The sequence below is a fragment of the Microsporum canis genome, genomic scaffold, assembly GCF_000151145.1.
Source record: "Microsporum canis CBS 113480 supercont1.5 genomic scaffold, whole genome shotgun sequence".
NCBI lineage: Eukaryota > Fungi > Ascomycota > Eurotiomycetes > Onygenales > Arthrodermataceae > Microsporum > Microsporum canis.
Genome location: NW_003299165.1, coordinates 846,403 through 857,572, shown reverse-complemented (window position 1 = coordinate 857,572; position 11,170 = coordinate 846,403). Strand labels below are relative to the sequence as shown.

Here is an 11,170-nt window from a genome sequence, read left to right as displayed (position 1 = left end):
GATATTGAAACCCTTAAGTACAAGTCTATTGCGAGTTTAAATGGGCGTTGGCAATTGGTCAACAAGGCCTCAGCTGGATCCCAGGGTTCTATAGAGCCGCAGTAAACATCTATATTGAGGTTGGTTGGTATCGTAAGAATTCATCATCGATTGGTGTTGGAGAAAGCGGATCATATCAAAACAGTTTGAAGAGGATCGAAGTTGCATCGGCCAAACAGGAGCAATCGTAAACCAACGCCAACAAACAAAATAATATCGCGTATTCAAAATTGATCTACTAAATGGTTAGACAACGGCGACATTGATCACTTCACTTGGAATGACACCATGGGGCAAGATACGGATAGGGGAAATCATAGACTTACCCAAAGTCATGCTCATACTGATGTCTGTGTTCTCAACCATCCTGGTAAATTCTTCAAAGCTTATTTTTCCATCTCCGTCTTGGTCAGCTTCCATGATCGTCTTATCTACTATTTGTTGTAGTTGATTGTCCTTCAAATTGCTGCCAACCATCATTTTCAGAACAATAAACAGTTCGCCGTTTGATATGTACCCGTCACGATCAATATCATATACTTTGAACGCAAATCGAAGCTTCTCCTCTTTGTTCCCCTTGGAGCTAAATGCTGATAATCCTGACACGAATTCTTGGAAGTCGACGTCACCACCGCCATCTTCATCGAAAATTGCGATCATTCTATTTTAGTTCGCAAGAAACGCGAAATCATTAGCTCACGTGCGCGAAAGCCGAGAGTATATGCGCGGGATAAGATTTTATTTTTCTTTCTTTTCGGGGGTATGCGGTTCGCCTCGATTTCTTACCGAGTAGCCAAGGGGTTGGACGAAACTTGTGGTAGAGAAAGAAATTCATCTCGTTCGATCGTGCCAGAATTATCCTATGACAGCCAAAAATTTTCGGTTGAACAGTAATTAGTGAGCTGTGACTAAACGTATGCATCACTTAAAATAGTCCCTCTATGAATGCGACATTCTAGTATCCCCGGAGAGGGGCTCACTTTATCCAGTTTCATGAAGCGTTTCCGTAACCTATCAACCTCATCTCGGTCAACTTCACAAAAAAAATTACAAGTTAGCAGTTGAAATCATCGAGCCATCAATAAGACACAAGCGGCGGGAACGTACAGTTGGACGCCGACACAATCTTGTCTAGGACCTGGGTGCCAGATGAATCCTGTACAGGCTCCGAAGCTGAGTTCTCAGAAGCCATTGTTGTAATGAGTAGCTATAGGTGAGGGGTGGCTCAGGAGCAGAAGTTCGACGGTGAAGGGGAGGCGAGACTATCCCTATATGCGGTTGGCCGATGACAACTGTCTAAAAACGGCGTGGCAATTCACTGCTAGAGTGGCTAGACAAAGCTATTATGTTGGCGTGGTGGAAATGGTGGAAATGGTGGAAGTGGTGGAAGTTGAATGCGCTTGTGGTAGTGACGTTCTTCTTTGGGCGATTCAGGGCAGTTTGCGCTAGCCCTAATCAGGTAAGCCAGCGTCACTGGAGATTTTTATATTGGGGAAGACTGCGCTAGCCGCATTAGGAAGCACTGGCGGCCCATGCGCTGGCCCAGACTACCAAACTGCGCCCAAACAAGCCCGATTTGTAGCGTCATGGACAACGTCAACTCATCAAAACACCGTCTTGCCACCAGATTCCCGACAGCATTATCTCGACCTCACGACGCTCGATTTACACAAAACCACGCTTAACTTACTGCTGATGACCAGGCCTTTCGTTTGACACCTATATTAGGCTACCACCTGCTCATGTGTGGTCCTATTTTTGCTATCCGAGAGTCATGTCACGGCTTGGGGGGATGATGAGGGCTACGCGTCCGAAAAAACTCACCCCCAAGCAGCCGATACCAATATTTCGAGAGGATCAGATTGACCTTACCGAAGATGATCCGCAAACTACACTACAGGCTATCGAAACCGGCGTTGAGAAAGCTGAAGAAACTGTAAGTGTCCCTGAAATCGAAATTTTCAAGGGGTTGCCTGGGAGACGTCACGTGATATTAGGGGGCAAGAGCAACCTGTATCGTCAAGTGAAATGGATGAAGAAGACGGGCTAACGTTGGTCGAGCGATTAGGAATTCCATTTGCAAGCTGCAATAAATGCCACCGCGTTTGGAAATGCTGCCCAGACACATATCCCGACACCAGAAACCGTCCAGAGCTCGGTCCAATATGACACGCTCTACAAGCCAATATTCTCGCAGCCTGCAACGTATATTCGGTTCTCGTCAACCGTAGAGGACTGCAGTGGGTGTGGATATAACCTCGTGGAAGAAGATGACGTCGCTTTGAAGATAATGAACCAGAAGCGGGACGCATCAACACAATGCACAGAAGACCAATTCGAAGAGGTGATGAGCTTCTTCGAGGAGACAGCGCAGGCAAAACAGCCATTCGCTGCTGTCGATAACCCCCCTGTAGTATCGTATCTGGAAATGGAGGAATGTTTTGATGGAATGATACACGAGAAATTAAGGCCGTTTGTAAGAGAAATATATGAGAGCTGGAAATCGAGGCGGACAGCATCAGGAAATAGGCCGCTCCAGCCGACTTTAAAGGTGAGTAGACTGGTTGAACTGTTTGGCGAATCATATACTGATGACTCCGCAGTTTGAAACCGGGCAAGATACTGATGACGGCGACCCATATGTTTGTTTCCGCCGTAGAGAAGTCCGACTAGCTCGAAAAACTCGAGGTCGGGATGCACAGAGCGCCGAGAAACTTAGGCGCCTGAGAAAAGAGTTAGAAGATGCCCGACAATTAATAGCAATGGTGCAGCAACGTGAACTTGGGCGAAAAGAAGCGTTGGCAACTGAAAGGCAACTGTTCCTGCAACGCAGCGAGGTAAAGGAGATGAAACGGAAACTTGGCATCAAGGACGATGATGAGGATCTCATCAATCAAAAGGTAAAATCCCACTCTGATACCATAGATCCTCCTTTTATCATAACTGACCCTAATGCGCAGCCAAAGAAGAAGCCCACAGAAGTTCCTGTTATCCAGCGGCCAAGTGTTCCACAGCTGCGTGTCCCTTCGCGCACCGCTGGCCAACTTGGCGAAGACCTGCAGCTGCTTGAAGATGTTCAAGCAGATAAGGAGAATGATATTCTGCGAGAAATTAAACAGAATGTTGCAAAGCATGCCAAGTGGAACGAAGGTTATGTAGATATCACTCGGGCGCCACTTACTCCAACCACACCGCAAGGATTCGAAGCTGAATTCCGACCGGCAATAACGCATGAGTATTTGCCCACACCTCCAACCTCCGAGAGCTCTGAACGTATGCGGGATGTTCATGGCATTCTGCCACTAGAAACCCAATGGTCAGCGCTTCGACAGTCAAGCCCATCAGAAGATGATTCGAATAGGCCCACACCGTCTTTCCGTCGGCGTGTAGGCCGTGGTGGCCGTGTCCTTATTGACCGCAGAAACCTTGCACTCCGTAATAAGGATGGTGTTGATCCCATAAAACTCGATAGGTTCAAGTATGATCGTGACGATGATGATATGGATATCGTGTATGAAAAGGATGAATTTGATATCCAAATCATGCAGCATCGTGCGTATCTGTCGGCCAAGGCGAGAGATCAGGCCATAAGTCAAGCTCAGCTGCAAGCCCAGGCACAGTCCCATAGTCAACAAGCCCCGAACGGTAGGCGGCTACCGGGTGCGTCTCCCGCGCCTGGCCACAATAACGTTAATCCCAACTCATCAAATATAGCAGCACAGAAAAGTTCTCACACTGTGTCTTAATCACCCACTCACCTTTTGTTCCTGACCTGCCACATATGCCTCCTTTTGTCACATTGCTGTCTCTTGATATCCGTATAGTTTTCATCCATCCCTTTCTCTGTGCTTTACACACAGATGTCTCCCTTCCCGCCCTCTCCCCACCACTTGATTTTAAATCTTTGCCAAAGGCTAAGCTGAACCGAGCGTTGTGCTCTTTGTTCGTTAGTGTGTACATATTAGAAACTTCTGGGGGGCAAGCTATTATCAGCAAAAACAAATGACAAAAAAATTCGAAAACCTCATCCCTTGGATTCCCGCATTTATATCCTGATAGTATGTATAGTATTTTAGTTCGCTCAAAGTTGTCTTTGCCTCTTGGAGGTGTATTCATCGTTCGTCATTGCATGTTTAGTTGATCCACTGTGGCCTTGATGCATCGGGTAGGTGTCCAATTGTCTCAAAACTTGAGCAAGAATTTCTTTTTCTCCCATCCTTACCTGCACTGCCATTTTCATACGGCGAGAGTTTGAATCATTGGGGTTGAAGTTTTGTTCGAGGCATTGAAGCATTTTTTTATCACTCTGAATTGTAGTAGGGTATTCGCATAGGCGTTGGACAGCTAAAGGCAAGAGCACAGCCGCAGAAGCGGCAGAAAACTCTGGCTTTGGGGCTTTGTTTCTCGCCCTGAGATCATTTAGATTCGCTACCGGTAAGGTCAAGGTGTTAAGAAGAATAAGGAAATCCTCTGGTATTGCGTCATTCAACGACTCGGAATCCGATATTCGGGGAATACTGTATCCGTCTTCGAGCAGACCGAGATTGTCTAGGAGTTCAAGCTATAACGAGGTTAGCAGATAGTAGGAAATAACATCTGATTCTGAATACATACTTGGGGGTTAGAGGGTCCAGGATGACTGTCTGGTAAACCTGCGGCATTGCAAATGCTGTCCAAAGAAAACTCAACCACGTCGTATTGGGCATAATTATCGGTGACATAACCGTATCGCCGAAGGAGATCCGCTCTCGGGAGTTCACCATAGTCATTAAAGATCTCCTCACCGGCTTGTATATTCCTGATAGCCTTCATCACGAATGACCCTTCTTCTTGGAAGAGGCGTGCCTATAACGACGAAAACATATATATATTAGCTATGAACAGAGTGAGATGGTGAGGTAAATCCCAAAAGAAGACAAAGTACTTTTACTTACATTATTCCTCTGTGCATCTGCATTGAATATATCAGCTAGAGGCACCATACCTTTGGCCGGCTCATCCTCATCATCGGTCATATAGCCGTCTTCAGCCGCATCATCGTCCGCTCCTTCAGTTTTCTCTATGTCAAACGCGTATGCCATGATGAGGCTACCCATACGATGCGCTAAGCAAAGTAAAGCATCATTGCTATCAAGTGGAGGCATACCAGATCTGGCCGGGAAGTGATGAGGGTTGGCCTGTATCAGCGGGACAACCTTTTGGAGGATGGCCTCATCAGCTGCAGACTTGCCAATTTTATCAACAACTGCACAACCTTGAAGTTCCTGCAGTTGAGCCTCTGTCCAGAACATTAACGTATCGAAACTCGTAGGAAGGATATGGAAATACGGTTCCCATCTCGATTGCTCGCCTTGGTAGTACTCGTAAATCATGACGATGATTAGCGATAGCCAGGGCCCGAGTTGTGTCTCATTTAAGCCTAGAGCTTCTCTTGCTTTCGAGTTTTCTACGCTGAGGATCAAATCTTCCGGGATAACAAAGAGTTCTTCGTCTTCGGCTATATCTCTCACAGCGCCTAGTTCCCAGGCGTCAGCAATCAGATGACCTATCTTTTGCTGTATTACTTGAAAACCATGAAAATAAGATCACTTACAGATGCCTCTCCCTGCTCCAATAGACCTCAAATCAGTGATACGGATGTCGGGATGCACTTTGAAGTTAGGGCTGCTCCGCTTCAACCAGAGCATGAAGTCATCTGACAGCTTGTTGAACTGGTCCTTGCCTGCTGAGTCCATCAGAACAGGCATGCCGCAAGGAGGAGCTGGGTAGCTGTAAACAGGTAGATCCAAAACAATGACTTCACAAACCTTCTCCTCAAGCTAGAAGGCAGGCAATGTCTGAACAGAAGCCAGAATGCCAGCCACTTTGGAGTGCAAATGATGGTGGGTGTGTGAACAATATGTGCTGTCGGATAAACTTCCGGATAAACTTCCCCCCATCGGAAGCCGTTTTCTTAGTAAGAACCTTCCAAGGTTTATAGTACTTTTAGGACTGGTCACGTGGTTCCCCACTGCAGTTATCGATAAGTTCTAAATTCCTTGTTAAAAAAACATCGGGGATCTTGTGTCTAATCGAAGGGAATGCTGGATTACAGTAAGTGAGGAAGAGAATAAATGAGGAGGCGCCATGATTGCAATCGGACTCGAGGGCTCAGCAAACAAACTGGGAGTTGGGGTTATACTCCACCCTGACGATGGCTCCTCTCCCCAGGTTCTGTCTAATGTTCGACACACATACGTTTCTCCGCCAGGTGAAGGGTTTTTACCAAAGGACACGGCAAGACACCATCGCAAGTGGGTTGTAAGCTTGGTGAAGCAAGCTTTGAAAGATGCCAAAATTGGTGTGGCCGATGTGGATTGCATATGTTATACTAAAGGCCCAGGGATGGGTGCTCCCCTCCAATGTGTTGCATTGGCCGCGAGAATGCTGAGTCTATTATGGGGGAAGGAGCTTGTTGGTGTTAATCATTGTGTTGGGCGTGCGTATATCTTCCATTATCGTCAAATCTCAGTGCTTTTACTGCCTGTATACTTTTCACGGCTCGGCAAACAGGCGCTAACACTATGCCCGCAGATATTGAGATGGGTCGCTACATAACTGGCGCCACAAACCCCATTGTTCTATACGTCTCTGGAGGCAACACCCAAGTAATTGCGTACAGCTCGCAGCGGTACAGAATATTCGGTGAAACTCTAGATATCGCGGTGGGAAACTGTCTGGATCGATTCGCTCGAACGTTACACATATCCAACGACCCCGCTCCAGGATATAATATCGAACAGCTAGCCAAAAAAGGTAAAAGACTAGTTGAGATTCCCTATGCTGTGAAGGGGATGGATTGCTCTTTCTCGGGCATATTAGCTACCGTTGACGCATTGGCGGCCTCATACGGGCTGGGCGGCGCAGAGCAAGCCAAAAAGGATGCTGACGAAGTAGCTCGATCCGCAAAAGCCGAAGCAGCCGACTCGCTCGAAAATGATGACGGGGTAGTCAGCCGTGCAGATTTGTGCTTTTCGCTCCAGGAAACGGTATATGCGATGCTTGTTGAAATTACAGAACGTGCGATGGCGCATGTAGGCTCGAAAGAGGTGCTGATAGTCGGCGGCGTTGGGTGCAATGAACGCCTTCAGGAGATGATGGGAATCATGGCCCGTGATAGAGGTGGCAGTGTGTATGCGACCGACGAACGTTTCTGTATTGATAATGGTATCATGATTGCCCAGGCTGGACTGCTGGCCTACAAGACAGGCTTCCGTACGAAGCTGGAAGAGTCTACATGTACTCAGAGGTTCAGGACAGACGAAGTCTTCGTGAAATGGAGAGAATGACTTGACACTATAGAGTTAACTATGGCATTTAGGAAGTAGTCCGAACAACGGGAATATTAGAGTGTCATAATACACCAAGCCACATACCCGTATACCATAATGTACACACTCTCTTCATCTCGCCGTTATTTGTCGAATATACGATGTAGAGAAATATCCTGGCAGAAGCGCGAGAAGTGGGCCCGCTATGCTAGATCAAGGGAAACCCTGTCGCTGAGGCTTAACTTGCGCTAGACGTTGTCCCACCTCATGAATCAAAGCATGTTGGCGCAGCGGAAGCGCGCCGGGCTCATAACCCGGAGGGCCTTGGATCGAAACCAAGACATGCTAGGAATTTTTTTTTCCCCCTTTTTTATCGCATTTGATCTTCTGCTTAGGATCATATCGCATAAAAGGGTTCTTCTTCTTCTTCTTCTTCCCTAGCTTCCAATATAAATGAGAAAAATCGAGCGTAAGTAAACTGGAATTAAAGTTTATCTATCTAACCCTCATATATTGCAGGAATCTACCATGTAAATGACAAGCGCCAACTCTCTCATCTTTTTATACACCCGAAAACATGAGAAATAGTACCATATTACACAGTTAAAAAAAAGCAACAAGACGGTGCATAGCCTAAGAAGATGTAGAAATAGAGTTCTTGACCCATTTTTCTAACCCTCCAAGGGCTATGATTTCCTGTACGTTTGGAGGTAGCTCTCCAACTTTCTGCGTCCATTTCTGTCCACCAGGGCCTTCTTGGACCTCAATTTGACTTCGTCGTACATCCCACGTCAATGTCCAACCAGTTCGTCTAGTTGCCTGCTTCCCCTGTTCTCCAAATGTCTCACGCAGTCTGCTGACAAGTCGCGGGACTTCTAGTCCCATGAGGGCATTGTTGATACTGTTCCTGGAGAAGATGTTGCCAAAGCTGCCTGCGACCACAAGTGGAATATTTCTGGCAAGAATGGCGGTAGCAGCTTGCTCGCGAGAGCTTCCACAACCAAAGTTGTAGCCGGTTACTAGGATATCCCCATCCTTGGATATTTTGGAGAATTCGGTATCGTAGTTGGACATGCAGTACTCGCCCATCTGCTCAACAGTGACGTTGTCTTGGTATGTATATTTCCCAGGGTAAATGCCATCGGTGTTGATGTTGTCGCTGTCACAGAAGATTATTTCTCCTGAGACACGTTCGGGGAAGCCAGGGTATACCTCTGTCAGGGTGGCTGTTTCTTCTGGCTGTGCCTGTGGCCCTTCGATGCCAAACGACTTCTCGGCATCCAGTAGCATGCTATCAAGCTGTCCAATAACCTTCTCTAGCGCCTGCTCCGCGGTCAACAGGTCCTCATCCTTGATTCCCTCGCCTTCTCCACGAACAACTCCAGTCCAGCCTTCGGGCTTCTCGTACCATCCTGGCCCACTCAGCTTCCCACTTAGCGCACTAGCTGCTACCACTTCAGGGCTACCAAGGTAGGCTTTCGCTTCTGTGCTACCCATTCGACCTTTGAAGTTCCGGTTTGACGCACTGATGCCGACTTCTCCGGGTTCCAACAGGCCGGTTCCAAGGCCAATGCATGGCCCACAACCGGCAGGTAGGGGTTCCGCACCAGCATCAAGGAGAGTTTGCCAGTCACCAGCTTCTTCCGCAGCGCGCTGCTCAGGTATGGATGCGGCCGCAATGTAAAACTTAACGCCGTCTGCTATCTTGGGGGCTTTACCATCATTCTTCTCAGCAGCTTCCTTGAACACTTTCGCCGCTGCTGCAATATCGGAAGCTCTGGAATTGGTGCAGGATACGAGGTATGCTTTGTCGACCTTGATATTCTGCGCCTCAAGCTCATCCAGGGGCGTAGCTACCTTGACGGAGTTAGGCCCAGAAACATAGGGGGTGAGGGTGGAGAGATCTAGATGGAGTTGCTTGGCGTATTGAGCTCCCTTGTCTGCCACTAAAGGTTGCTCAAACATCTCTTCCAGTAGTTCATGGTTGAATCGAGTAGCTGCTGTGCTGGGTAGATCAGCGACTGTTGATCCCCACATGGCAGCTGTAGTTGCCTTTGCTCGTAACCACCCCTTTAGCATGGCGTCTACAGGGAATAGGCCTTGTATAAAGTTAGTAAGAATAAGTTTCATGTCAAGTGAGTTCCTTGGTGGAATGGTAGTTACCGCTTAGAGCTCCAAATTCAGTTGTCATGTTCGCTATCGTCAATCGATCATCAATCTGTAAACTGCGCATGGTCTCCTCCGATCCGGTAAATTCAATAGCATGATTGAGAACTTCGTCATTGTTGAACAGTCCGCAGAGGGCAACGATGACGTCCTTTCCAGTAACACCCTTGGGCAGGATTCCCGTGAAGTTCACTCTAGCAACTGGAGGCACCTGCCACCAAGTCTTCCCCGTAGCCCAGATACTGGCCGCATCGGTCCTCACCACCGGTGTCCCCAAACATCCTACGCCTCCATACATATTCGAGTGGCTGTCCGAAGCCACCACCAAGGTCCCTGGCCAAGCATATCCTTCCTCGACCATGATTTGATGCCCGATACCTCTTCCAGCAGGGTAGAAATCAACACCATGACTCTTTGCAAACCGCTCAATCTGCTCATATTTTTGCAAGTTCTTCTCAGACTTGTTCTGCACATCATGGTCTAGGGTCATGACGATCTGTTTCGAGTCGTTCAACCTGGATGCTCCAATGGACATGAACTTCAGCGCAACAGGCCAACTGTTATCGTGGGTCATGATTCGGTGGGGAGATATGGTAACATAGTCTCCCGATCGGACGAATTTGCCCTCTGCTAAGCCGACAGAATATTTCTGGACAATCTTCTCGGTCAGGGTTTGAGGAACGAGAGTATTCGATTTGATCGCGGAGTGGATTGCGGCGAAGGAAGGGTCTTGAAGCTGTGAGTGGAATACATCAGCTGATGAGAGCCTGTTTGTCACAGAGAACTGTCTGTATGCCAATGGTCTGGTATTGCATTGCAATCGGCGACTCTGCATTCTCGCAATTGGCGAGACAATCGCCCTGCTGGCGCTCGCCATGGCTCTTCTTGATATGACGCCAGCCATTGTGAAGGACCCTCTTCCTCCACAGAACTGCTCTTGGGACGAGATATCTCTTGTCTCGTCGCTCTCCTTCGCAATTCGGATTCAACAACTTTTTCTATCGAATGAAAAAGCAGCAAATGGTCAAAAGATGCAAACTAAGCAAACAGGCTTTATCGGGTCAGTGTGTCATCCCGAACTCGGGCTTATGTAATCTGTCGGTTTGTTCCATTCTAAAGGGGAAAAAGAAGACATGTTGGATATTGATATAGATACAAGCTGCTACTGTGTTGATAAATACATACGAGGCTAGTTATGGTCGACAGTTGTAGACCGGGACTTGTGGATGTCATATCGGAGAAATATTTCACAAGATCCCTGCGCTAGCTACATCCCGGTTGATTTTAGTTGCTGCATGTATGGATAGCTCTACACAACTACCAGGACCAGCCGTCGGAGCTCTACCACCATGTAGGTAGAATGTAAAGTGCCAGACTTTGGAAGATGTGAAGCCTCCACTTTTTCTTTGAGCAAGCCCATTTTGCAATACTTTAGCCGAAAAGTGAAAACGTTAAAAAGGTTGTAATAGCAAGGGAAGAATGTAACGAGCGAGAGTTGAGTCACTCAATTGCACATGGAAAAGGACCTTGGAGGAGTTGTATTCAAATATAAATAACCATCTATCTTGCATCCATTGATCAAGGGTCAACAGATATAAGAGTTACAAGTACTCAGCTTTGAGTGCCTCGAATATATACAAAGAGTGAAAACCCCG

General features: G+C 47.4%; 5 protein-coding genes and 1 non-coding gene across 6 annotated transcripts; 3 read left to right on the top strand and 3 right to left on the bottom strand.

The window, feature by feature from the left end:
- Positions 1 to 285: 285 nt before the first annotated feature.
- Positions 286 to 1,231, bottom strand: MCYG_05393 (calcineurin regulatory subunit CalB; the record flags this gene model as incomplete). The annotated part of the gene is made up of 4 exons (XM_002845478.1): positions 286 to 700; positions 826 to 899; positions 1,020 to 1,072; positions 1,147 to 1,231. 4 exons carry the CDS (start codon positions 1,229 to 1,231, stop codon positions 286 to 288), a joined length of 627 nt encoding a protein of 208 aa, XP_002845524.1.
- Positions 1,232 to 1,799: 568 nt separating this feature from the next.
- MCYG_05392 (conserved hypothetical protein) lies at positions 1,800 to 3,785 on the top strand (the record flags this gene model as incomplete). Its single annotated transcript, XM_002845477.1, has 4 exons — positions 1,800 to 1,975; positions 2,108 to 2,590; positions 2,643 to 2,939; positions 3,000 to 3,785. The coding sequence occupies 4 exons, from the start codon at positions 1,814 to 1,816 to the stop codon at positions 3,783 to 3,785; spliced, it is 1,728 nt and encodes a 575-aa protein (XP_002845523.1).
- Positions 3,786 to 4,120: 335 nt separating this feature from the next.
- Positions 4,121 to 5,786, bottom strand: MCYG_05391 (SET domain-containing protein; the record flags this gene model as incomplete). The annotated part of the gene is made up of 4 exons (XM_002845476.1): positions 4,121 to 4,600; positions 4,654 to 4,884; positions 4,974 to 5,584; positions 5,633 to 5,786. The coding sequence occupies 4 exons, from the start codon at positions 5,784 to 5,786 to the stop codon at positions 4,121 to 4,123; spliced, it is 1,476 nt and encodes a 491-aa protein (XP_002845522.1).
- Positions 5,787 to 6,165: 379 nt separating this feature from the next.
- MCYG_05390 (O-sialoglycoprotein endopeptidase) lies at positions 6,166 to 7,367 on the top strand (the record flags this gene model as incomplete). The annotated part of the gene is made up of 2 exons (XM_002845475.1): positions 6,166 to 6,517; positions 6,613 to 7,367. 2 exons carry the CDS (start codon positions 6,166 to 6,168, stop codon positions 7,365 to 7,367), a joined length of 1,107 nt encoding a protein of 368 aa, XP_002845521.1.
- Positions 7,368 to 7,625: 258 nt separating this feature from the next.
- Positions 7,626 to 7,697, top strand: MCYG_10555. Its single transcript has one exon. It is a non-coding gene; the product is annotated as a tRNA-Met (tRNA).
- A 285-nt stretch (positions 7,698 to 7,982) lies between these two features.
- MCYG_05389 (homoaconitase) lies at positions 7,983 to 10,419 on the bottom strand (the record flags this gene model as incomplete). Its single annotated transcript, XM_002845474.1, has 2 exons — positions 7,983 to 9,448; positions 9,513 to 10,419. The coding sequence occupies 2 exons, from the start codon at positions 10,417 to 10,419 to the stop codon at positions 7,983 to 7,985; spliced, it is 2,373 nt and encodes a 790-aa protein (XP_002845520.1).
- Positions 10,420 to 11,170: the final 751 nt, after the last annotated feature.